General features: G+C 40.6%; 1 protein-coding gene and 1 long non-coding RNA gene across 5 annotated transcripts in view; both read left to right on the top strand.

Moving 5' to 3' along the window:
• ct (homeobox protein, cut) overlaps positions 1–20,506 on the top strand; it is an 89,766-nt gene extending 69,260 nt beyond the window's left edge. Inside the window, exons 3-7 of one of the 3 annotated variants that reach the window (XM_089263857.1) lie at positions 1,653–2,236; positions 2,641–2,819; positions 3,897–5,486; positions 13,768–14,323; positions 14,432–20,506. In XM_089263857.1, the coding sequence (XP_089119983.1) occupies positions 1,653–2,236; positions 2,641–2,819; positions 3,897–5,486; positions 13,768–14,323; positions 14,432–17,636 (6,114 nt within the window). In that variant the 3' untranslated portion in view covers positions 17,637–20,506. The remainder of the gene's footprint in view (positions 1–1,652; positions 2,237–2,640; positions 2,820–3,896; positions 5,487–13,767; positions 14,324–14,431) is intronic. The other 2 variants (XM_089263858.1, XM_089263859.1) reach the window with 2 other exon arrangements.
• LOC149090656 (uncharacterized) overlaps positions 1–27,870 on the top strand; it is a 173,135-nt gene that overhangs the window by 129,916 nt on the left and 15,349 nt on the right. The window contains exon 1 of one of the 2 annotated variants that reach the window (XR_016197340.1): positions 25,744–26,030. The exons of the other annotated variant lie outside the window; for it this stretch is intronic. This is a non-coding gene — a long non-coding RNA (uncharacterized LOC149090656). Of the gene's footprint in view, positions 1–25,743; positions 26,031–27,870 lie in introns of those variants that run through there. 2 annotated transcript variants of the gene reach the window in all.

The following is a 27,870-nucleotide window of genomic DNA, read 5'->3' as shown; positions in this document are numbered from 1 at the left end:
CGAAGAAGCACCAACTAAAAGGGACACATGTTTCTATGCATGCATACATCTACATATGTACATATGTATTTATAGATATTTCATGTTGATGCGTTTTTAATGCCAATTATATATTATTGCATACGTGTATGCGCAGTCAACCGTGCGCCAATAATAATAATAATCATAATCTGGGCCATTTCGGTTTGTTTATTGATAAAATAGATGCACACACATGCAAGCGCGCATGTCTGTGTGTGCGTTTATGTATATTAAGCAAAAGTTTAACTCAATCAACTTTGCTGTCATATGGGGCTCAACGATCAAAATTAACGTGGCTCACAAATAACGCAATGACACGCAAATTACCAATTGGCATTCGCCTGATTTGCGTCCTGTTTGGCGGTACAGTTGCCAGCAAAAGTCGCTACACAAAGTTGTCTCTCTGTATGTGTGTGTGTGTGTGTGTGTGCTGACAGTATGCCTTTGGCATATGCGTCAATTAAAAACCGCGCCATTAAATTAATTTTAATCACATAATAAGAAATATACACACACATGCACACACACATACGCACACACTCACGCATACAAGCCACCTGGCTGTCATTAAAAAATTTTGCTGCATACCACCAGGCGCCAAACTTTATCTTGTCAACTTTGTTGCGGCGCCACGCCTCCTGCAGCCAGCGTGCCTCCCTCACAGATTCATGCCGCACACGTCTCTCTCACGTTGACGCACTTAAGAAAAATTCCCTTGTCAAATTTGCCAATTATCATATTTTCATCAAACAAACAAAGTTCCAAAAACTCAAACGCTCGCCGGAGGCACACTGCCTGCCTGCCATGCCCCATCACTGCCTCTGCCTCTCTCTGCCGTCTCCTGCCACACGCTCAGCATGCATTGTGCTTGTACCTTGGCCCCTGCTACACCTGTGGCTGTATCTGTGGCCTGTTCGCTTGAGTCACAGGCAATCAGCGACGTCGTCGTCGTTGTTAATTTTATTAAAAATTATTTTATAACTCTCGAACTTTTCCACGCACACACGACAGACTGCGATGCGATGTGATGCGATGCGATGCGACGCGACTTTCCTCTGTGTAAAAGCCTCCGCCTGACTTGCTCGCATTGCTGTTGTTGTTTAAATATTGATGTGTGCAATTACAAAAATACAAGCAGATAGCAAGAGAAAGAGAGAGAGAGAAACGGAGTGGAAAGGCCTTGCAACCGCAGCAGCCACAATGGCAGAGTTGCCACAAAATATGCAACCAAAAAGTTTGCAGCTCTCACATGCGCCCAGGCTCAAATGTTCATCAACTACTGATTGCAAGCGCAACCAAACAATTCAGAAAATTAACAACAGTCTGTGAGCTGCTTACAATTTAAAAAAAAAAAAATCATGATAAAAAGTCAGTTTTGATTGAAAATGGCTGATGCCATGCTCTATCTCTCTCTCTCTCTCACTCTCGTTCATTCTCCCTCTCTGTCTCTCTCTGTCAATGACCCATTCACTATGTCTCTCTCAGGTCTCTTTCTTTACTAACCTCCAACAATGTGCTGGAAAAATAGATGTATATCTATATGCATATAAAATAATACTAAATAGAATTTTCAAAAATATTTAACATCTCAATTAAAATACTAATTATTGCATTTTTTCCATCGTTTTCAGATTAAAGCACTTTTGGATGAGTTGCAACGCCTGCGCGCCTTGGAACAAACTCACCTGGTACAAATCCAGAGGCTCGAGGAGCACCTGGAGGTGAAGCGACAGCACATAATGCGCCTGGAGGCCCGCTTGGATAAGCAGCAGATAAACGAGGCGCTCGCCGAGGCAACGGCATTGGCTGCCGCTGTTAATGCTGCTGCGACAAACAACAATAATAATAGCAACAGCAGCAACAACAACAACAGCAGCAGCAACAATAACAACAATCACAGCAGCCAGAGCAACGACAACAACAATGTCGTATTCAAGACAACTGATCTAACATCGACCCATCGGCACAACGACGATGATGACGATGACGATGACAATGATCATGATAATGAGCTGCGCGACGCCGATGGCGATGATGATGACGACCTGCATCTGACCAACAGTGAGCAACAGCAACAGCAGCAGCATGCAGCTTTAGTCAACAATCGCCACGACGATGAGCAGGACAAGGAGGATGCCGAGGAGCACGACGCAGAGATTTCGAATGCCACAGCCGCAGCGGACAGCAATGAGCTGAAAATCAAAAAGGAGCAGCAGTAAGTATTTGCATTGGCATCCCAAACGAAACTGTTCCATTGCCAGTTCATTGAGTGGCTAACCCATGTTTCATTTCCATATCGTTCCTTCAAATCAATAAAATGGCGACGTTTCATATTTTGTTTCCCTTTGAAATCATAACCAACTCTCAATACGTGCAAGCCATGTTCCAGTTCCATTTCGTTCCTATGACACGTAACAAATATAGCCTCCTCTCACTTAACAAACAAATCTATTTTACTCTCAAATCATTATTAATATCTCGTGTTTCATTACCATTTCGTTCCTTTCACGAATTTCGCTATCATTCACTTTGATAACAAATGATTCAGATTTATCTTCAAATCACAACTGACCCTCAATTGCTTATCCATGTTTCGTTTCCATTTCGTTCTCATTGCAGCAGTCCACTGGACCTGAATGTGCTCAGTCCACAGTCGGCGATTGCCACAGCCGCCGCGGCCGCCGCAGCCGCTGCCTGTGCCAACGATCCCAACAAATTCCAAGCCCTGCTACTGGAGCGGACCAAGGCCTTGGCCGCCGAGGCGCTCAAGAACGGCAGCACCGATGCCGTCAGCGATGGTGAGTATGCATGCAGTGCAGCTGTATCTACTGCAGTCCGACGTCGATTCGTTTCCATGTCGCGTGGCGCTGTTGATGTGAAACGCTTTGATCTCTTCCGCCTGTGGAACGGCGCCCAGGAGGGCAGTTTAATGAACTGTTCGACGAGTGCTGAATCCGTCACAATCCCCTCCGTTCCTTTCCGTTCCGTTACGTTACATTGTGTTACCAGCTTATCGGCGCCAACAGAAACGAGGCGCCAATTTTTATGGCTGTCAACAAGCGTCCACGCAGCGACGATCGCGATTTTCTCCATCTGCGACATTTCTTACTTTTTTTTATTGTACTATTATTATTATTTTTGATTTACAATATTTGCATCAGAACGTCTGCGAATGTTGTCATTGTTGTTGTTATAGTCGTTGTTGTTGTTGTTGTTGTTGTTGTTTTTATACACTTTGAGTTGCTCTGCATGTTTATCGATCATGTGTACATACATACATACATACATGCATAGAGGCCAAACGAAACAGCTGACAATCATCATCATTATTATTATTCTTATTACAATTATTATTATTGTTATTATTATCGACAACAACACGGTTCAATGCTATCGCTATGTGTCTATCTCCCCTCTCTCTCTCTCTCTCTGTCTCTATGTATCCCTATGTCTGTCTCACTCACGCTGTCTCTGTCGTGCTACATATATAGTTATATATTCAAATACATATGCATATATATATTTATGAGTCTCTATTTACAACAATTATACACACACACACACACAGTTTCTTTGTTGTTTTGTTGTTCGAATTGGCAAGCGAAAAGTGCAAATTGTTGGCAAACAATACGAAAAAAAAATATATATATATATATATATAAATTTAATATGAAACAAATTGAAAGAAATCAAAAATATACAAATTTTGATTAATTTTTGGCGTTTTGTTCCATGGATGTTGTTAAAATCAGTATATACCAAACAAATATACCAAATACTACTAAATACCAAACAAAAAAACAAGTATTTTATGATAGATCATTGCGAATAAGTAGCAGCAACAAAAGGCACAACTTTTTTGTTGTTTCCCGCAGAAATGCCGCAACAACAACAAGCCGTAGACGTAGCAACAACAGCTGTAGAAGAAGATGCAGCAACAGCAGCAGCAGCAGAGGCAGAAGTAGCAGCAGCAGCCGCAGCAGCAGCAGCAGCAGCAGCAGTTGCCAAGCCAGATTTAAACAAAACTGGAACGAATGAGAATGAGACATTGGTCGAGGCCAATTTGCAGCCGAAAATCGAAATCTTAGACACAGACGAGGTAATAGCCGAGGCTCCAGCTCCAGCTCCAGCTCAAACGCTAGAAGAGCAGCTGGTCAATAGCTATTGGAGGCGTGGCTTTGAAACGAGCACAGCTGCAGCAGCAGCAGCAGCAGCAGCAGCAACGGCAACTGTAGCACCAGCAACAACAGCTGCAGTTGCAGCTGGGAGCAAAACGCCAACAATTTATCAAAATGCCAATGTGGTGCAGCAGCAATTGTTGCCTCCACCGCCACCGCCACTGCCGCAGCCCCAGCAACAACAACAACAACAACAGCAACAGCAACAACACTATCAACAGCAACAACAACAACAACAACAACAACAGCAACAACATGGACCCTCGTCCACTGTGCTGCTCAGTCAATTGGTTAACTCAACTTTCTCACATGCCAATCACTCCTCTTGTTCCAATTCCAAATCCGCACGCCTAGATGCCGCCACACACCACCAACTCCAGCAGCAACAGCAGCAGCAGCAGCAACAGCAACAGCCCCAGCTGCAGCAGCAGCAACTTCTGCACAACAACAGCAATAGCAGCAACAGCAGCCTGACCGGCAGCGATCCGCTGAATCACCACCATCACGCACACCACCACGGCAGCATGGGGCATGGCCAACTGTTGCATACGGCACACCATTTGCATCATGGCGCCGACTCGAACTCATCCAGCGCCAACAGCACACCGAACAGCACCGCCCAGCTGGCGGCGAGCATTGCCAGCACGCTGAACGGCAACAAGTCGCTGTTGCAGGCAGCGGCCGCTGCCAATGTGGCTGCTGCCGCCGTTGCCGTTGCCGAGGACAACAACAACAGTCTGACTCCCAATGCGAACGCGGCGGTGGCCGCAGCAGCGATGGCTGCCCATGCCCAGCATGCGGCTGCTTTGGGTGCGCCCGGCTTCCTGCCCAATTTGCCCAGCCTGCCATTCCAGTTCGCGGCTGCCGCGGCCGCTGGCCAGGAGGCGCGCGCACACTTTCGGTTCGCGGACGCCGAGCTGCAATTGCAGCCGGGCGTTTCGATGGCGGGCCGTTTGGGTGAATCGCTAATACCCAAGGGTGATCCCATGGAGGCCAAGCTGCAGGAGATGCTGCGCTACAACATGGACAAGTATGCCAATCAGGCACTGGACACGCTGCACATCTCGCGACGCGTCCGCGAGCTGCTCTCCGTGCACAACATCGGCCAGCGTCTGTTCGCCAAATACATATTGGGCCTGTCGCAGGGCACCGTCTCCGAGCTGCTCAGCAAGCCAAAGCCCTGGGATAAGCTGACAGAGAAGGGCCGCGACAGCTACCGCAAGATGCATGCCTGGGCCTGCGATGATAATGCCGTCATGCTGCTCAAATCCCTCATACCCAAGAAAGGTGAGTGCCTAACCTTGTTGTTTTTTTTTGTATTACCTTTTATTTTTCCTTCGCTGTCTTGTTTTTCGCGCTCTCTTATGCCGAGCTAATTAGTGGCAGCCACTGCTAGTAGATATAGCACAAAGCACAGCAGCTTAAAAACAGTTGACAGCCGTTGCACGCAGAAAGCGTGACAGCTGACAGTTGCTGTTTGCTATGAACTGACATACATCACTCTTAGTATGCCTGAAGAGTTGAGCCACATTTCATAGCCATATGCCATATGAATGTGCTTTGCATTAAGCGAATAATTGATCATCTCCCATTTCGTGCCATTCAGCTTTTGTCAATCACTTGTCCAAAGGCAAGCCAAGCGAAGGCAAGGCCAGCTAATATAATTAAGCTACTCTTTCACAGCACTCAGCTTTTGTCATGCATTTGCTTTGCAGCGAACAGCTTACAGTTGCTGCTTGCTATATCAATCTTATGCCAGGCGAGCCCATTGAAAGTTCATCTGCAGTTTCATGACACTCAGCTTTTGTCTTCTGCAGCACTGCTCGCCCACTTTCAATAAAATTTGTTGATTCATTCAAACGTTTCCAGCAAGCAATAAGTTCTTCTTCTTGATTTAATTGATTTGCCTAGATTTGAGTAAATATTTTGGAATTCTCGCATTGCATATTGCGCATTTCATGCCCACGTTTAACTCATTTCTCGCTTGTTTCATTTTCATCTTTTCTCTGATTATTATTTTGTTTTTCTGCTTTTTTCTTGAATACTTTTTGGCTGGCGCCCTGCCAAAACATTAAAATGTGAAATTTTAATTATTTTTGATTTTTGCGTATAATCAACGTGCCAACGAGCAACAACGATGGCGACGACTGGATGCATTTCATGCAACCATTTCGCCTGTCGCCATAAATTTTCACAAATTTGCACATTAGGCGTACAACGATTTGCGAATGCAAAACACAATCGTTTCGAATACAACAAATTGTGATCTTTGCTTAACGATAGCAAAGTTGCAAAGTTGCCCTCCGTCCGTCAGTCTGTCTGTCTGTCTGTCGGTTTGTTTGCAGTTGTCTTGGTTAAGCTTTTTATTGATTAGTCATCAATTTAATGGGCTGCCCCAGAACTATGCCCGACCAGCTACAAATATGTCAATGCAAAAGTATTTTTAAAGTATAAACACGCACCTAGCCAATACACAAACACACACACACACACACATACACATGGCTCTACTGGCAGCAACTTGGTAAAGTTAATCAAAGTTTTACTGTGGCTCTCTGTGTGCATAATGCACATGTGCGTGCCTGTGTGTGTGTGTGTCTAAGTGCATGCAAATGTTGACAATTAATTTATGACGATTACTCATGACAGCTAAACTAACTGTTTATATATTTATGGCTGTGGAAGGCAGGCGCTGCAATTTTTTCTCTGATTGAGTGTGTTTAGTGAGCCGCCCCCACACCCTCACCCGTTGCCAGTTAATTATAAGCAAATAGGCATTTAGATGCATGCCATAGAAGCGGTCATAGACACAGTTATATAGAAAAACGGGTTTACAATGACAACAACAACAACTGTTGCCTAGCTCTGGGCGCAAGTTTGTTGCATAAAATTTGTAAATTATTAGAATAGAAATCAGAATTATTACAAAATAACAAGCGGCAATACTTTGAAGTCGCTTTGTGGGCGAGCAAAGTTGTGCGAACTTTTTGGCGCGTCAATGATTTTTGAATTGTAATTGTTTAAAGCGAGGAACGAGCTGGAATGGAACGGGCTTAAATGGGCATGGGGCGACGCGACGACTGCCGTGACAATTGGTCTGTGAAAGGCTTGAAACAAAATACATATACAACAGCAACAGCAACAGCAACAAAAACAACAATTAAAAACACAAAAACAACAACAACAACAACAACAGCAAACATAAAGTAGAATTAAATGTAAACAACGACAACAGCAGCAGCAACAACAACAACGAAACGCAATGCAACTGCTGCCTTCAACGAGGCATGCAAAACGTTGACGTGGCGCGCGTTTGAAGTCGTCTTTGTGCCGGACAAAGTGCGCCAGCTGAGTGCTGGCCGCGGGGCGTGGCAGCGGGGGGCGAAGGCGTAGACTTGGGTGGTGAGTGGGTGAGTGGTGCGGCAGCTGAACGGGATAGCATTTGGGAGCTGGGCGTTGCAATGTGGAGTTATGCCAAGGGCGGCTACCACACGATTGGTTTAGCGGGGGGATAGGCGGGAAGGGGGAGTGGGCCAGCAGCAGGAGGAGCGGCGGCAACTCCAGGGTGGGAGGCAAAAAGTTTTCGCGTTTTTGGTTTGCTCTGCCGTTAATTTAGCTTGGTTTCTTTTTTTTTATTTCTTCTGCTTCTTCTATAAAACATTTGACGACAATTGTTGCATATTAAACGGCGCACGGGCAAAGCGAGTGGAAGAAAGCAACAACAAACTATTGAAAAGTTATAAAATAACGGAAAGTTGACAAGCAATATATACATACATACAAATAATGAAATAGAATGGAACTCGGTTTGTTTGTATAGCCAAAGAATTAATGTTATCGATTAATATGCATACAGATAAATGTCATCAGATTTATCGATTAATCTCATAAATCTATAAATATTTGAGCTATATTTTAGCACTAGTTTTAGAATACTTTTTAATAGCTGATTTGAGTTTTGTTTTATATGCACAGTTCCTATCGATTCTATCTATCGATTCGACATTTTCACATTTCAAAGCACACATACAAACATATGTAAATTTGAAACCACTGTGCAAACACAGTGCCTGCAAGTTGACAATGTTTTTACCATGACAAACCTACACGAGTTGAACACGACCACATAGAGAGGGCAAATAGTAAACGAGAGAGAGAGAGAGAGAGAGAGAGAGGCAGAGAGAGGGAGAGAAGTAGTTTGAGTTTACAGCAGAGTTCAACCAAGTGCCGTTTGAGTACTCAATTCAAACTGCACACAGAAAACTTCAAAATCGGGGCAGGGAATTAAAAAAAAAAAAACAACACACACAAAAAAAAAAAAAAAGAGAAAAGTAAATGGAAAAAAAAAGAGGAAAAACAAACAAAGCTCAACGTCATTTTAGCCGCGTCAGACAAGTCGTATACGTAATGGGCAATATTTGTATTTGTCGACGGCATGCGAATGTGGCCGAGGCAACTCGTTATGGCAGCTAATAATACTAGCATATTAACACATAATTTTAGCAGACGTCGTCTATTTGTTTTAGCAGCAGCAGAGCAGCAGCAGCAGCAGGCGAGAGAGCTATCGAAAAGTCGGGCGAAAAGTGCGTGGCCTAAAATAGAAAAGCACGCGGCAAAGAAGACAAAACAATACAACTAGCGCACATTCAGAGAGTGGAGTGTGAGTGGGGACAGTTGGGGGGGGGAAGGGGGGGAGTACGATACATGGGACAGCTTGCGAACAAGAGATCGAGGAGGTAAAGACAAAAGCATTCCAAATGCCAAACAGACAGAAGACAAAACGCTGCCAGGCACTTTTATTTGCCGCCGTTTCACAAATTATTTGTCACCAGCCATAAAGCGAAATATGTGAGGCACACACACACGCACACACACACACACACAGCCTGACTAAGTGGCCAACGGGGCGTATCAATTCCTGCGCTTTTTGGCCTCAAATTTAAGTTGTTTTCTTTCGTTCTATCTATTTATTTCTTTTTCGCTTTGATTGTAATTTATTTTATTTGATTTTGTTGAAAATTGCTTTATGTGCGCGGGGCTGGCGGGGCGTGGCCGCAGCTCGAAAATACAATAAACATAAATTAGCATCAGGCGCGCTCAACTGAAATTTTGTTTTAATAATATTAAAACAAACAAACCAAAACAAAAAAATTCAAACAAAAAGGAATTTGAATATTTTTATGAATATTCAAAAAATGCGACGGTATCAAGAAATGGGCCATACTAAATCTTCGATAGCTTAGTCAATGAGTCAGCATGTTGAATCATTGTCGCAATCGAAGTGACTGAGCACAAAGCGCATATAAATAAATAAATGTAAATGTATTTGTATATATGTATGTATATAAAACAATTACAAAATACATATACATATATATGTATATATATATATATACTTATATGCAGCCATGTCTGTGTGCTGGCATGCCGCATAGCCTAGACATGGCAAAAAGTTTGTCTTCGACATTTTGCCATTATGCCGCAAAATGTTGCACATGTCTCTCTCGTGTTGCACTTGCCCCCAACTTGCGTTTGCAGCTGTCTGTGTGTTGCTCGGGTTAATTACTTTGTAATGAACTTTGACAACAATCAACAAAAACAAACAACAGCCAGCAAAAATATATAAGAATAAAATCAACAACAAAAAACTACCAAAAAAAATACCAAATAAAAGTTGCAAATTAGCCGCAGCCAGCGCAGGTCTATTTATTTAATAACCCCCAAATCCAATTTCCAATTTACCTGCAATTCCCATCGACTGTTTGATGTTGTGCCCCCGCCCCCTTCTGCACCAGCCCCACCCATGTGGGGCATCCATCCACTTCACTTCATATGCTACGTTTGCCCTCAGCTCAGTTAGAAGCAAGAAGCGCGCCTCAAGCAGGTGTCTGTCCGTCGTTCTGTCTGAGTTTTCTTTTTTCCATTTTGTTTTTTAATTGACACTTCTGCTAATACCACCCCACACAGACAGACACACACACACGCACACACACACGCACACACACACGCACACACACACGCATACCCTGACTGACTGGCATTTTAATTAGAAAATTTTTCTTGCAATTAATGCAAATTGCGTGCGTGTGCCAATTTCAATGCGCCAGTTCAATTGTGGCAACAGCCACCACCTACCTGCCACGCCCCCACTGCGCCTTAGCCACTCAACTATAAACCCTTTTTTTTTTTTGAATGCGACTGAAGTATGATTACATATTTGTGTGCTGGCAAATATTTATTGTATTAGGAAAAACTCCATAAAGGCAAAAAATACAACAACAAAAGGACAAAAATCTACAGTCGACTGAACAGGGTCGGGGAGAAGCGTAGGGGGAGCGACGGTGACAGGGGTACTGGCACTCAACGTGTCTGGCGAGAATATTCGTCTGATTTGTTATAAAAGGCAAATATTCATCAAGCAAATTGTGGCACAGGTGGTGGTAGATAGATATAGATAAATGTATATCTATATATATATATATATATATATATATTCATATTTTACCACATATATATATATATATATGTATATGCTACATGATAGCTCATATCTATATTTTTCGCGTTAAATCCATATCCTTTTGAATGACAATTTGGTCAACATGTTCCTCTCTAATAAATTACAAACAACACACACACACACACACACACAGCAAACACACAAAAGCGCAGACAAAAAATGGCCAATGGTAAAAAAAAAAAAATCGAGAGACAAATATTCAAATATACAAATACAAATATATAAAAATTTCTTCTTTTTTTTTTGTCTATGGAATTGAGCTGTGCCTGTGGTTGGGGCATTGCGTTATTTAAAAGTCGTCTCTGTCTGCAAATCCATCCATGCAAAAAAGCGCGACAGTTAGCTGCTTAAAAAGTTATTTTTTTTACCTTTATACTTTTCACATATTCTATATCAATAGATATTCATGAATTTGTTGGACAATTTAAGAGTTTTTAATGCCAGCAGAAGCGGGTCTAGCAAGAAATGTTATTCTAATGCATTTTGCAACACACTCGACACGCTTTGCAACACTAGCTGAGCTGAAGTTGAAGTATTTTTTATAGAATTTATACATATTTACATATGTGTATATTTATGTATATTTGTAATATTTTTCTAAAATTACATATTTTTATATTTTTGTATATTTGATATACGCTTATATATAATATTTATTATTTTCTATTATTTACTTAATTCATATATTATTAATTAATTAATTTTATATTATTTAATTGTATGTTATATATATTTGTATATATTTCATATATATTCTATTGGTATATTCCACTTATTTTGGTATATTTGAAATATTGTATTACTTTTCTATAATTTCTTCCCATTTAATAACTGATAGATCCACTCAGCTTTTAAAGCCAATAAACATCTCTTTAAGCCCTTATCTCGCCGCTTATTGATTGTTGAAGTCGTCTGAGTGTGTTACAGTTGACACCGAGTGCATTGAACTGTCCATAGCCTTCGGTTCCTCCTCCAGTACGTCCTCCTCCTCCAGTTGCTCCTGCTACTCCTGCTACTTCTCCTGCTGCCACAGCCAGCACACATCCGTTAGCCATTTTAGCAGTTTCATTTTCAGTTCCAGCTACGTCTCCGGCTAAAGAGCGCTTAAGCTGTCTGTGTCTGTAGCCGCTGTAGCGCCCGCCCGGCCACAGTGTCCATCCGTCCAGGACGTGTGGGGGTCAGCCAGGTGTCATCAATGTCATCTTCGACTTTATAACACAAAAACACTTTGTAATCCCCAAATGAAGCGACGGCGCTGACGACGATGACCAAGAGCCAAAAACAGAGTAATAATAGCCGAAATAAAAAAAAATGCTTTTTTGGCCAAAAGCATTCGAAGCAAATCGAAAATAAAAATCTGAGCAAAAAATAGAAAAATGTAAAATCCAATGAATCTGACTGCGGTATGTGGCATGTGGCATGTGTCGTCACTCTGGAAAAAACAAAAATCACAAAAAGTAGAAGAAACAGGCAAACGTTACGATCTATTGTAGTTGGCCCTTTTATCGCCTTTTGTCCATCTATGTGGCATCTATGTGGCTTTATTGTATTTCAATGCGAAATACTTTTCAAATCGTTCGCTCGCTCGTCCGTTCGCTTCAATTGACAGCGGGCGACCAAACATTTGTCATTCATGTGTTGATTTCCGTTTCCTGTGCGCTCCGCTTCCTGCTCCGGCCAGTCCAGGCAGTCGTGCTGCACAAGTGTTTGCTCCTTTGGGGCATCGATTATGCCTGGGCAATTGTAAAGCGATTTTCAGTTATATCATTGCGCTCGCCACGCCCACCACCGACTGGCCCTGATTGATGTTTGTTGGCCAAGCAGCAGCCGCAAAAATACCACAAGGACACACGCGCGCGCGGCATTCAGCTCAACCACTTGTGCGATTATTTTACAATTTACCACTCGATTTTGATTTCTTTTTTCCAATGTTTTTTTGTTTTTTTTTGGTATTTGATGTTGTGCAGCTTCAGCTCGATTTTTCGATTGTTTTGCTGCAGCGACATTTAACGAGTGGAACCAAAAAACAGCAAAAAAAAAAAGAGGGAAAATCCTTCATTTCAATTGAATTTGTGCAGAGCATTTTTGTTGCTGTCGCTTGTTTGTTGTACTCTTTCAATTGCAATTGAATTCACATTCATTTATTCATTTCGACTCGTTTCGTTTCGTTTCGTTTCGTTTATTCAAGCTGGCTCTGCCAGCGCGCGCTTCGATGAGCAGCCCCAACTCCAACTCCAACTCCAGCTCCAGCTCCAGCTCCACTTCCATTGCCCACCTATTTTGGCTCCATGGCGCGTGCCAAATTAGCGCTTCGCTTGCATTGAACTATTTGGAGGGCCCAACCAGGCATTTAAAATTTTTTTTTTTTTTTTTTTTATACTTTTTTGACTGAACTCTGTGCGCTGGGCTTCACATTTGTATGGCCATTGATGTTTTGGTCCGGTTCGCTTTGTCTGTGGTCGCGGTTTTGTTGATTGAAAATCAAATGGTGTTATAATTGAGCTTGCCTGAGCGCGGGGGGGGGTTGGGGAGGCGCAATTCTTTGCAATTTATGTTTGTTGCACACACACACACACACACACACACACACAAAATGTTTATCAAATTTATCGTACACTGCACAACAAAGTCGGAAGCAAAAGCGATATAAATGCAAGCTAAATATGTATGTATATGTATGTATATATGTTTATTGAATTGAATTCCTAGTTCGATCTGCCTTTCGCTCAGTGCATAAACGGGGCGTCATCCAAAGTGCATCGAGCCTGGGCTATTTCAAATGCTGCGCCGCTTTATGGCCACAAATTTGCGTTGGCTTTTTGAACGCTTTATGGCTTAATTGGCCCGCTGGGCTGTTGGGCTGCTGGCCCTGGGCAGCACGATTCGGTTTCGTATCAATTGGGCTTCAATAAATGAGCTAAAATCTGAAATGCGCATAAACTTTATAACGTTTAATGGGCAAGCCAATGCCACTTTACGATCAATATATACAATCAACAACATTAACTGGAATCATGCCCTCTCTCTCTCTCACTCTCTCTTGGATAGACTCTGGACTGCCACAGTATGCTGGTCGCGGCGCTGGCGGCGATGATTCCATGTCCGAGGATCGCCTCGCACACATACTCAGCGAAGCCTCCTCCCTGATGAAGAGCAACGTGGTCGCCGCCCAGCAGCAACAGCAACAGCAGCAGCAGCAGCAACAGCAGGAGCATCAGCGTCGTCATGCCAGCGACGATACGCACAGCAACGATGACAGCAAATCGCCGCCGCAGAGCTGCAGCTCGCCCTTCTACAAGGTGGAGCATCAGATCAAACAGCAGCAGCAGCAACAGCAGCAACAGCAACAGCAGCAGCAGGCGCAGCAGCAGCAACAGCTGCACGTCTCTGATCATGCGCAGCGCGAGCAACGCGAGGCGGCCGCCGCCGCTGCCGCCGTTGCCGTCCACCAGCAGCAGCAGCAACGCGAGCAGCGCGAACAGCGTGAGGCCGTGCAGCGCGAGCAGCAGCAGCGACTGCGTCACGAGGATCTCGCCCAGGACAAGATGGCGCGTCTCTATCAAGAGCTAATGGCGCGCACACCGCGCGAAGCAGCCTTCCCCAGGTGAGTGGGCGACATTAAGACTTTGTCTCCAGAGATCGCCGTGAGACGCCTTCTCCTTCTTGAGCTCTCGTATTCATTTCGGAAAATTTCTCAATTTGTTTTTTGTAGCTTTTTGCTGTCGCCGTTCTTTAGCGGCGCCGCTGGCATGCCCGGAGCAGCCGCCAATCCATTCCCCGCTGCCATGGCCGCCGATGAGAATATGCGTCACGCCTTCGAGCGTGAGATCGTGAAGCTGCAGCAGCAGCAGCAGCAGCAACAGCAGCAACAGCAGCAGGCGCAGGCCGCCAGCTTTCCCAACTTTTCCAGTTTGATGGCCCTGCAGCAGCAGGTGCTGAATGGCGCGCAGGATCTGTCGCTGGCCGGCAAGGATATCAAGCTGAATGGCCAACGATCGTCGCACGATCAGCACAGCGGCAGCGGCAGCAGCTCCAAGGATGGCGAACGCGGCGATGATGTTGGCGATCGCAGTTTTCCCGCCCTGCCACATGCCCGCAAATCGGATGGCGGCAACACGCCCGCACCACCCGCACCGCCCGCCGTCAATGCGGCCGGCAGCGGCAGCAATCCGCTAACCGCCGGCAGCGTCGCCGGCAGCGTCACCAGCGGCCATGGCAGCAACTCGGCTGCGCCCAGCCCCCTGAGCAACTCGATCCTGCCGCCAGCGCTGAGCAGCCAGGGCGAGGAGTTCGCGGCCACGGCGAGTCCGTTGCAGCGCATGGCCTCGATAACCAACTCGCTGATCACACAGCCGCCGGTGACACCGCACCACTCGCAGCCGCAGCGGCCCACCAAGGCGGTGCTGCCGCCCATCACACAGCAGCAGTTCGACATGTTCAACAACCTGAACACGGAGGACATTGTGCGGCGCGTGAAGGAGGCGCTCTCCCAGTACAGCATCTCGCAGCGACTGTTCGGCGAGTCGGTGCTGGGCCTGTCGCAGGGCTCCGTTTCGGATCTGCTGGCCCGGCCCAAGCCCTGGCACATGCTCACCCAGAAGGGCCGTGAGCCGTTCATACGCATGAAGATGTTTCTGGAGGACGAGAATGCGGTGCACAAGCTGGTGGCCAGCCAGTACAAGATCGCGCCCGAGAAGCTGATGCGCACGGGCAGCTACAGCGGCAGCCCGCAGATGCCCCAGGGGCTGGCCAACAAGATGCAGGCAACGCTGCCCATGCAGAAGATGATGAACGAACTGAAGCTGCAGGAGCCGGCCCAGGCCCAGCACATCATGCAACAGATGCAGGCAGCGGCCGCCATGTCCGCGGCCATGCAGCAGCAGCAGGCAGCGGCCGCCCAAGCGGCTGCCGTGCAGCAGGCCCAGGCCCAGGCCCAGGCTCAGGCCCAGGCACAGCAGAGCCACCAGCAGCAGGCCCAACAGCAGGCCCAGCAGCAGGCCCAGCAGCTGCTCCATCATCAGAATATGCTGCTGACGTCGCCCGGTCTGCCGCCGCAGCATGCCATCAGCTTGCCGGCGGCAAGCACGCCCAGCGGCCAGGCGGGCGGCAATCCGGCGTCTGTTGCCACGCCCGGCAGCAACGAGAAGAAGCCGATGATGATGCCGGTGCACGGTGGGGCGCATGCTCCGAATGCCATGCGCAGCCTGCACCAGCACATGTCGCCCACTGTCTATGAGATGGCCGCGTTGACCCAGGATCTGGACACGCACGATATTACCACCAAGATCAAGGAGGCGCTGCTCGCCAACAACATTGGCCAGAAGATCTTTGGCGAGGCGGTGCTGGGCCTGTCGCAGGGCTCCGTGTCGGAGCTGCTGAGCAAGCCGAAGCCCTGGCACATGCTCTCGATCAAGGGGCGCGAGCCCTTCATACGCATGCAGCTCTGGCTGAGCGATGCCAACAATGTGGAGCGGCTGCAGCTGCTGAAGAACGAGCGCCGGGAGGCGAGCAAGCGGCGTCGCAGCACCGGACCCAATCAGCAGGACAACAGCAGCGACACGTCCAGCAACGATACTAACGATTTCTATACGAGCAGTCCGGGTCCCGGCTCGGTGGGTTCGTCGGTGGGCGGTGCCCCGCCCAGCAAGAAGCAGCGCGTGCTCTTCTCCGAGGAGCAGAAGGAGGCGCTGCGCCTGGCCTTTGCCCTCGATCCGTATCCGAATGTGGGCACCATCGAGTTTCTGGCCAACGAGCTGAGCCTGGCCACGCGCACCATCACCAACTGGTTCCACAACCATCGCATGCGGCTCAAGCAGCAGGTGCCGCACGGCCAGCCCGGCCAGGACAATCCCATACCCAGTCGCGAGAACACCAATGCCACGCCCTTCGATCCCGTCCAGTTTCGCATCCTGCTGCAGCAGCGGCTCGTCGAGCTGCACAAGGAGCGCATGGGCCTGAGCGGTGCGCCCATACCCTACCCACCGTACTTTGCCGCCGCCGCCCTGCTCGGCCGCAGTTTGGCGGGCATTCCGGGCGCTGCGGCGGCCGCTGGTGCAGCGGCTGCTGCGGCCGCCGCCGTCGGCGCCGCTGGCGGCGATGAGCTGCAGGCGCTCAATCAGGCCTTCAAGGAGCAGATGAGCGGACTGGATCTGTCCATGCCGACGCTGAAGCGCGAGCGCAGCGATGACTATCAGGACGAGCTGGAGCTGGACGCCAGTGGCCAGAATTTGAGCGACAACGAGTCCATCGAGGGTGGCCACGAGCCCGAGAACACCACGCCCATATCCGAGTACGAGAAGGCGCTGCAGAAGTCGGCGCTCGCCTCCGCCGCCGCTGGCTACTTGAACAATGCGGTGCGCAGTTCGCGCCGCAAGCCCGCCGCCCCCCAGTGGGTGAATCCGGCTGGCGCCACCACGCCCACAGCGGCGGGCGCTGCGGGCGCCGCCATCGCAGCCGGCGATAGCAGCGCCAGCGAGCGCATCATCAACGGCGTCTGCATCATGCAGGCCTCCGACTACGGACGCGACGAGGGCGACAGTGTCAAGGGCGGCGAGTCCAATGCCGATGCCGAGCACGATGATCATGCGCACCTGGAGATCGAGCAGCGCTTCATGGAGCCGGAGGTGCACATCAAGCAGGAGGAGGACGACGACGATGAGACGACCTCGCAGCAGCAGCAGCAACAGCAGCAGCAGCTGGACGATGAGAGCGCCGAGAAGCAGCTGAAGGTGATCAACGAGGAGAAGCTGCGCATGGTGCGTGTGCGGCGGCTGAGCAGCAATGGTGATGGCGATGAGCATTGCGCTGCAGTGCAGCAGGCAACGGCAGCGGCAGCAGCGGCGGCAGCAGCAGCAGCGGCCGTTGCAGCGGCAGCAACTGCGACGCCAGCAGCAGCGGCAGCAGCGTGGAACTACTAAGCTAGTAACTGGAACTGGAACTGGAACCGGAACGGGAACTGGTTAGCAGAGTGCAATGTTGAAGACGTTTACTTGTGATTAAGTTTGGCAGCGGCCCCAGAACATGTTTAGCCACTGGCTAATAAATATAAACACACATACATATACATATATGCATGTGTATGCATACTTATATATATATATATATATAGCGATATATTGCACATAAATACGCATAATATATATATATATACATCCATATATATATATATACACATACATCTTATTTAGAACTAGCTATTTAAGATCTAATTTTTTTTTTTTTTTTTTTTTGAAGAAGTAGTTGTAGCTAAAAAAGTTTAGAGACGCTATGCGAAGCGCAGGTGCGATAGAGCAGCGCAAAAGTATTAAATTGTTGGCTTTAAACTTGCCCTCCTCACGCCCCCCACCCTCCTCCTCCCGACCCCTGCCCCCTCACTAAACACGTAAAATCTCCGCCGCAACAACTCTACCTAAAAACTCAACCAAAAGCCAAATCTGTTGAGGCGCAGATTATGCAAAAAAAACAAAAAAACAAAAACAAAAAGATTTTTTTGATTTCTTTACGACTTGAAGACTGTAAAAGCAAACGGCGGTAGAATTTTATTATTATCATTATGATTATGATTATTATAAATATTAATTACAAGATTTCTAATTTTTTTTCTCGTCTGCATTGTTAAGTGTAAATAGATAAACAATAAATATACAATATTAAACTCTAGCAACTCGAGGGCCGTTCTGTAAATACCGAAACTGTAGATGTTGACGGCGAAAAAGAAAAGAAGTAAGCGTAGAAAACAAAACAAAAGCTAAGCAGAAAGAAAGTTTTTTTTTTTTATTTTCCATAAACATAGCAAAATAAAAACTATATATTATGGTCCATTTTTTTTTTTTTTTTTATCACAAATGTTTTTTAGCTATCTTTTGATCTCACACACACACACTACTGTAAAATATAAAACACAAATAATAATGAAAACAGCTGAAAACTGAAAACGAACAACAACAAAATATGAATCCAAAGTAAAAGATAGTTAACAAGAAAGAAAGCTCTAGTCGAGACTGCTCGACTACGAGATCCCCTGAACCCTACAAGCAACTTATATTTCAATAATAATTAGCAAACACACACGCACACACACACACACGCATACGAACAAACACACGCGCACACACACACTCGCATATACAGGCGATTGCGCTTGGGTTGCACTGCAGTGTTGGCAATATTTTGAGAACTTATTTGTTGAATAATTTAATTTCTAGACGTACGATCGTAATGAAACTTTCAGAACGTAATCATAATGTTTAAATGTATGTGTATACCGAAGCACAAGTCTCTAGTATTTGATATACGACTTTAACAAAGATGAGGGTGAGGGGGTGGATTTAGGGGTGGGGGGTAAATTTTAACAAAAACCGAAATTGTATGGCATGCGTCTTAATAACCATTTTAAATTTGGAGACTCTAGCTTGAAAGATGTAGGAGATATAATTTTTTAAGTGATCTTCGATAAGGTTTTTTATCGATAAAAAAGTATCGGAATGAGTTATCGTTTTTTAGTGATAAACTCGATCTGCGCGTGATATATACGGACATTTTAAAAAAAAGTTGAAGTCTCTAGCTCTTATATCTTCTGAAATCGACGCGTTCATACATACGGACGGACGGACGGACGGACGGACGGACGGACGGACGGACGGACGGACGGACGGACGGACGGACGGACAGACAGACGGACAGGGCCAAATCGACTCAGCTTGTCGCCCCGATCAAGAATATATATACTTTGTGGGGTCTGCCACGCCTCCTTCTGCCTGTTACATACTTTTAACAAAACCATTATACCCTGATTTCCCATTTTCAATGGGTTCAGGGTATAAAAACAACAAAAGAGGAAAAGAAACAACAAAAACTTACAAAACGACATGCGCATTTTTTTCCATATAATTTTCACAATTTTCTTGTTTTCCTTTTCATGAGAAGCAAAAATCAAGCTACCCTTAAAAACAGCAAAGAAGAAGCAGAAGAAGAAACACAATAAATTTTGTAAATTTTAAATTTACGTAAAACAAAAACAAAATATATGATAAAGCAAATAAAATATATATATAAATAAATATATATATATATATTATGTAAAACACAAAATATAGCAAAATAAATGCAAATTGCACTAAATTATTATTTACATTTAATAAAAAATAATATATATATAAATATATATATAGTTTAAGCATTATGCCGATTATTAACATATAAAGGAAAAGAAAATTGAATAACAGTACTTTAAATTTCGCATTACAAATAGCATAATTTTTTTTTGTGAATTAAAATATTAATATTAAAAAAAAAAAACAAAAACAAAAACAAGCAAATAAATTTAATTAAAATAAAACGTAGACAAGCGCATATCGTACTAAAGAAATTTCACAAATTCAAGCGTAAAAATTAATATTAAAATAAATAAATAAATATATATACGTATATACATATATATATAAGTGAGCCAATTTTTTTTGCCTACAACATAAGTTAAAATCGTAAATCGTAAAGAAACACACTGTTTTCCTATACATAAAAAAAAAATTAAATTTTAAATATTAAAATACACACATTTTTTTCACTAGGTTAAAGCTTACAAGAAAATAAAACATTTCTAAATGGCATAAGGCCAAAAAAAAAAAAAAAAAAAAAAAAAAACCAAAAAAAACAAATACAAATAAAACGCAAAGAAGAAGAAAACACCCACACCCACTATCACAAAAATCACAATCACAAACACACACATACAAAAACCTTTTTTGCATAGGCCCAAAATTTGCCGCGTTATTATTATTATTATTATTATTATTATTATAATACAAATATGAAAAGAAATTAAATTAAAAATAAAATTAAAATAAAAACATATACCAAACACATTTCAATAAATATAAAAATACAATTTGCGTCTTCAAATTAAAAACAAACAAAAATTATATTACGAAAAATACAAAAAAAAAAATAACAAAAAAATTTAGAAAAGAAAGCAAAAAAAAAAGAAAGATTTTTTCAAAGAAAACAAAAACTGCAATTTGTTGAGAAATGATTTAAGTTTTAATTTAATACTATATAAATACATATAATATATATATAATTTTTTTTTTTTTTTATTTCGAAATGTATTTAGTTTTTAAAGTTAACCATGTTAAATACTTTGCATTTTCATACGCTTTAGCTAAAATAATAATTACAAAATATAATTAAATAAATATTTATGCAACATATTTACATACAAAACAAAAATTATATATATACATATATATATGTATGTATATATATATATATATATACAATATATACAAAATATGAAGTAAAGAGAATATGCTTAAGTTGAACGAAGGAGAAGAAAGGAAGGAAAGCGAGGAAGAGAGAGAGCCGAACACACGATGAAGATTTAGTTCTAATTATTTTTTAGATCGACTTTTTTTTTGTATTGTAATAATTATGATCAATTTTTTTTATTATTATTATGATGATGATTATTATTATTATTATTATTACTATTATTATTATTATTGTAATAACGATAAAAACAAACAAAACATACCAATAATACATGAACATAAATGAAACTTTATCAAATAAAAATGTTTTCTTAAACGAAAAAAAAAAAAAACAACAACCCCATCGAAATTCCTTTATTTTCATTTTGCCACCATTCCACACAAGCACACACACGACAGGTATACACATACACATGTATGTATGCGAATGTATGTCTGTCTTTTATATACATACATATATATATATATATATATAGGGCCTTATAATTTGCTCTGATGTGCCCAGCTGCCCTCCCGCTACGAGGCGCAAGTACGCAATGTATGCAAATGATATGCTACCGAGGAACTACAGTACTCGCTAACTAAGTTAACTCACCCAACACACATGCCTACCGAACACACACACACACCCACACACACGCGCACACACAGAGGCCCATATACACACATGATGCGCTATACGACGAATGGGCCAGAGAGAATCCCCAGCGTATGAATATGGCATATATATGAATCTATATCTATATACATACATACATACATACATATATGCATGCATGATCTATAATTTTATATACAGACACACACACACACAAACACCACAGCACATCGAATATATAGAGTTAAAGACGAGTATATATTAACAAAAGGAAAAAAAAGCGGTGCTAGCTAAGTTTACGCAAACACAGCTAAAAACAGTTACAACAGATATCAGCTAATAGATATGCAGTTATACAGATATATATATACATATATAGTATATAGTACAGCTATAGCGATCTATAGTGTGAGTAGCCAGTGAAATTTTTTGCATAGATTCAGTAGCGTTGATATATAAATATATATATATATATATGAATATATATATATATATATATAGGAATACTTAGAGCTAAAGCAAGCATACACACATACATATATAACAAGAGAACTCGAAAAACGTAATCGAAACGCAAAAAAAAAAAGATATTGAACAAAGAATCGAAAAACGAATATGCAAAAATATTTCAAAATAATACGTAATTAATTTTAAATTGCAAAACGAGTAATACAAAAAAAAAAAAAGCAAATCAAAATATATTTAAATATGTATGCATATATACATACATGGATATCTATCAATATCGATAACTGTAAATAATGAAATGTATTTAGCGTAGCGAAACAGAAATCAAATACAAATTGCATAAGAAATTATCCTTCCAATTCAATACGAAAATCAGATGGAATACAAAGACATTTGCCAATCTATATATAAATAACAAAATTAAAAACAAAATTTAAAAAAAAAAAAAAAAAACAACATAAATAGACACAATTTTTTTTTTATGTCAAATATCAAATTAGTAGCCGATTGCAATTTATATGTACATACATATATGTGTATTGGTATATGCATATATGTATAGCAAAGAATTTAAGCCCACAGTGATATAAAGTCTTATACCTACACACACACACTCACACACACACACACGCACATAGCAAACCAGTCAAAAAATAAATAGAAAAGATATTCAAGTTTTTTGTTTAGATTTGTTTTTTTTTTTTTCTCTTCCTTTGTGATGAAGATTGAAAGAAAATGTACATAAAATAGTGAAAGAAGAAGATGAACCGACAGTAAAATATATATACATATATATATATAAGAGTTCACATCTTTAAAACAGACCATATCAGCATTATATATATATGTGTATATATATACATACATATATAATGGTATTTGTGTAGTTATATACAGACACACAAGCATTCATATAGTATATACAAATATACATCTATATTGCACACACACAAACACACACACACATACACACACACAGCAGGCAGACAAGCAAGTCTGAGTCTTAAGCAACATATTCAATTGAACCACAAGCTATAGTTCACACATACACACATAGGCACACACACACTTGTACACACATACATACAAGAAAAAACAATTCCTCAGTTTTCAGATCTTTCAGATGCAACAAAAGCTCATAAGCAAACCAAAACCGTTTTCAGTTTCAAATCCGCCCAGCAATAAAAATAAATGACAAAAATTTAACCAGAAGTAAAAAAAAAATAATAATATGAGAAATACAATTATTAAGCAAATGTGCCCAATTAAAAAAAAAAAAAAAAAGGAAAAAAAATAAAGCAAAAATCATTTCAAATTTCAAACATTAATAAAGCAGCAAAAATATCAAAAGAAAAATAAAACAAAACAAAATCTTTTAGAAATATATACATACATATACATACATATATATGTATATATATATACATAACTGAATAACAGATAAAAGAATATTAACTTAGTGGCCTAAAATTTAAGCACTCGACACTTTTGGCAAAGCATTCGAAATTCGATAACAACAATTTTAAATTTAAGCAATTAAATATATTAAACAAAATACAAGAGCGAAAAAAATATTTAAAAATAAATCAAATAAAAACAATTTCATTACGTAATTAATTGAAGCGACAATTTTTTTTAGCATTTCTTGTAAAGATTGTTGCAAGTAAACACAAAAAAAAAAAAAATAAATAAAAATAAAGCAGAAACTTAAATTAAAAACAATTTTTTTTTGTTAACTTAAGAACCTGTTTTTTATATATATATATATATAAATAAATAATAATAAACAAAATAAAGCACACATATACATATATATGTCTACACATTGTGTTAATTTGTAAATTAACATTTTCATTCAAAAAAAAATAAATAAATAAAATATATATACAAAAAAATGCAGAATGCAATTTTTTAAGAGTTTGCGCTAAAATGCATTGGCATTTATTAAAGCAAAGTAATAATAATAATTATGATAATAATAACAAACAACAACATGAGTAATAATAAATGAAAACGAACAAGAAATAATGCAAATACTTCAGTATAATATATTTAAATAAAATATTTAAATAATATACAAATAATAAATAGTTTATATAGCATGTAAAAGTGAACAGAGAAATCAAATTCAATAAAGACGAATATACTGTATTCAAAACAATGCTGCGTATTTCATTTACTCCTCAGAACCCAAAATTAACATAGAAAATTTTCGAACAGAGTGAAATTATTCATTCTTTAACTTTCAGATTTTAGATAAAACTAAAATTTATGAAATATGTGGGGATACAAATACTCAAAAGTGAACTAGAAGCGCAAAAGCGAATCATAGATCTTTATTTGAAGCTTCATTTATTTAACAACAAAATTGGCTCATTCTAGTTATTAGATAATATTAAAAAAAGAATTATCAAAAGTTGTCTTTAAACGCCTCTGAGGCCAATTTGCATGCTCACCTCATAATGAACTGTCGATCACGCCCAGCAGCTTAGACTCCATTACGCCTACTAGCAAAGCTTTATAGACTTAAAGAAAACAAACCATAAGAGAGAAAGCTTTCAACAGCTTTTCATTCGGTGTAATGGGTGGATGACTATTTCCAGCTTAGGGGTTGCTACTGAACTAGCGCCATCTATGGCCTGATAGTGTGCGCTGCGCAAGCGAAACGCCACCTAGCGTTGGTGGTTCCAACTGGGCATTATTGTCAAATAGATTAGCTGAAAAATCAATCACGTGTCCATAAACCAATTTTACAACCAATCTCTCGATATTTATAGACGAGGGCTGTCTGTGGAGTTGTTGCATTAATATATATATTTATATATCTATTAAGTCGTATACAATTATTTAACATTAGATCCATTAAAAATGGAAAATCAAGCTATATGGTCATGGGCAAATGTAGAAAGAGACTTGCTATAATGTTTATTTAATATATATATATTTTATATATTTTGATTTGAATATATGTATATATCTGCTCCAACTGGGGCTTTAAGCAATATTGTTTTTGTTTTCAGTTCTTCAACAATTTTCAAATTTAGAATAGAAAAATCGCAGTGATTAAATTTTTTTGCTTATAAATTTAAAATTCCGTTTTTGGCACTTCAACTATCTATATTATTAATTATAAAAAAATATATTTGGATTTTTAGCACAACTAATTAATAACTTTATGTCCATGCCGTTTCTCCTCAATTCAAGTGAAAACGAGTGGAAATATTCTACATACCTTAAGCAGTGCTTAGACTCTTTTTTTTAGCACAGATCTCTCCCCCCTCCCATCCTTGCCCCTTCATTAAATATAAATAGAAACAATTGCGAATTTGGACAATATCGATAAATAGGACATTCTCAGCATTTATTTTTGCACTCTAGTCGGTGACATTTTTTTTTTTTATTTTGTAATTTGTTCAGTTTTGCTTTTATTTAGTGTAGGTTTTAATGCTATTCATATATGTATATACATATCTATATACATGCATATATGTACGTACCGTATCGCATATATACATGATGCCATTCCAAATACACTTTCCTCGCTTCAATCATCGAAACTGCAAATCAGTCCAAAAACAACAAACTCTTGCTTCAACTTTTGCTTTTATTCATATGTACTCATTATTCATTATTCATTATTCATTCATTATTCGTTATAGTTAGTATGACTATTATTAGTTGTACCCAGCGACAAACAAAAGTCGAAAAGTTATTATTTAATGTGATTTTTTTTTTTTTGTATTTTTGCTTTTTGCATTTTGCATTTTGTTGTTGCTCTTCGAAAAAGTAGAAAAATATTGCTCTAAAAAATACAGGGCAACTCTTTTCGTTCATCGAGAATATATTAATATGCATAAGCATATATATATATATATATATATATATATGTATATACTTTTGATACTTATAATTCATAGTTGTTTTGCGTGTTTGTTTGTTGTTTGTTTTCTTTGTTTTTTTTTTTTTTTTTTTTTTTGGTACAGGCTTAGACATAAAAAACAGGCGCTAGTTGAAACCTTGGAGGGCAACAGATTTACAATTGTTATGGCACACACACACATACATGCATGCACGTGTGTGTGTATGTAATATATATATATATATAGATATCATATTCTTTGCATATATATATATAGTATGTATTATACGGTTTCTCTGATCTACATAGTTAATAGTGGGACAGGCAGGCTTTCAGGCAGGGAAATTTGTGCCTCTGTGTGTGTGTGTGTGCGTGTGTGTGAGTGTGTCTGCATGTGTGTGTGTTTCCCTGTTCAGACTTCAGGCCTTCAATGCCTTTATAATTATTGTAAGATATATATTTGTTTTTGTTTGCTCTCATTTATTTGATACCCTGTAAATGTGTTTGGTTTGAGTGTGTCGCATCGGCTTGTCGAGGCATAACAGCAACTAACGTTAGCTTTAAGCTTAACACTTTAACAAAAATAACGGCTCTTTAAGCACCGAGTAAAGCTTCAGCAAACCATACAAAACTCCATACACTACATGAATATATCTAATACATATAGATTTCGGAAAGCTGATATATCCTATAGAGTTAAACAATCAAATTATAGACAGCATATAGAACATGGCAAACCGGGGAAACATCTGATATTTTAGAGGCACTTTCAAGTATTTCATTTTAACATTGGCCGACTACAAAATCAATCGAGTACAACAATTCTTCAAAATGATATTTATATATATACGTCATATCTATATAAATATTATTGCATTTGGCTTTATATCGAACTTCAAGCGGCGCCGAAGTTCTCTCTAACACAATATTGGATATTCTAGCTATAGATAAAGCTAAACCCAAAGGAAACCAAAAGAAAATATAGATATATATATTTATAAGAAAAGTAAAACATAGAGTTGAAATGAAATCACATATTGTGTGTATTTGGTACGCAAACAAATCATAATCATAATGATAACCATAATCATAATCATTTATATTTAAGTATAGCTTTAATAATAATCATAGTATGATAATTTTCTTAAATTTTGTAATAGCGAAAAAAAAAAGAAACATTAACAAAGTGTTTTCTGATCAAGATAAACAATGATATTTCATATTAGTTCGTACGTCATTATATATAATAGGTAATTTTATACATATGTATGTATGTATATGTAAGAGGTAATAGAGGAGAGGTGTGTGTGTCTGTGTGTAGTGTTAGTGTGTGAGTGTGTATAGGTCTAGGGTATAGGAAGTGGGACACTTTATAAGACAAGTCTCTTGCATTTGCTCAGTTACAAAGTTTCATGTATATTGACTATAACAACAATCAAATATATATATGCATATGCATAAATATACTTGTGTGTATGTGTGTGTGTGTATCTGCAATCTATATATATAGAACTTTTTAATAGCTTTGCAGCGACAACTCGAGTCGAGGCGATTGTCTGCGTGCATTCTCTTTGCAATTCTGCAAATACAAATAATATATACATACATATTCATATGTATATATATATATAAACAAAACTATTCAATTTAATTAGAAATTTAACTGGTAATAAGTGTTTCACATTTCTGTTGCTTGTTCTCAATGATTTAATTTAAATTTATATCTTATATCTTTTTGCTAGAAAGGTACTTGAAGTGTAGACACTCAGGAGTGGGGGCAGGGGCAGGGGCAGGGGCGGGGTCCCGGGGGCGTGACATTAACTATATATAGTGTATTTGTAAATAAATTGCAGCGTAACTCGCAAAGCGTTTCGTATTTACATTTCAATTTAACTAAAGTTTCTCTCTCTTTCTCTCTCTTTCGCTCTCTCTTTCTCTCTCTCTTTAGCCAACCATCA

The sequence above is a fragment of the Drosophila navojoa genome, chromosome X (genome assembly GCF_054131105.1).
Source record: "Drosophila navojoa isolate 15081-1374.11 chromosome X, UAZ_NAV_1.0, whole genome shotgun sequence".
In the NCBI taxonomy this organism is placed as follows: Eukaryota; Metazoa; Arthropoda; class Insecta; order Diptera; family Drosophilidae; genus Drosophila; species Drosophila navojoa.
The sequence above is the reverse complement of the archived record's forward strand: the minus strand, read 5'-3'. Positions and strand labels throughout refer to the sequence as shown.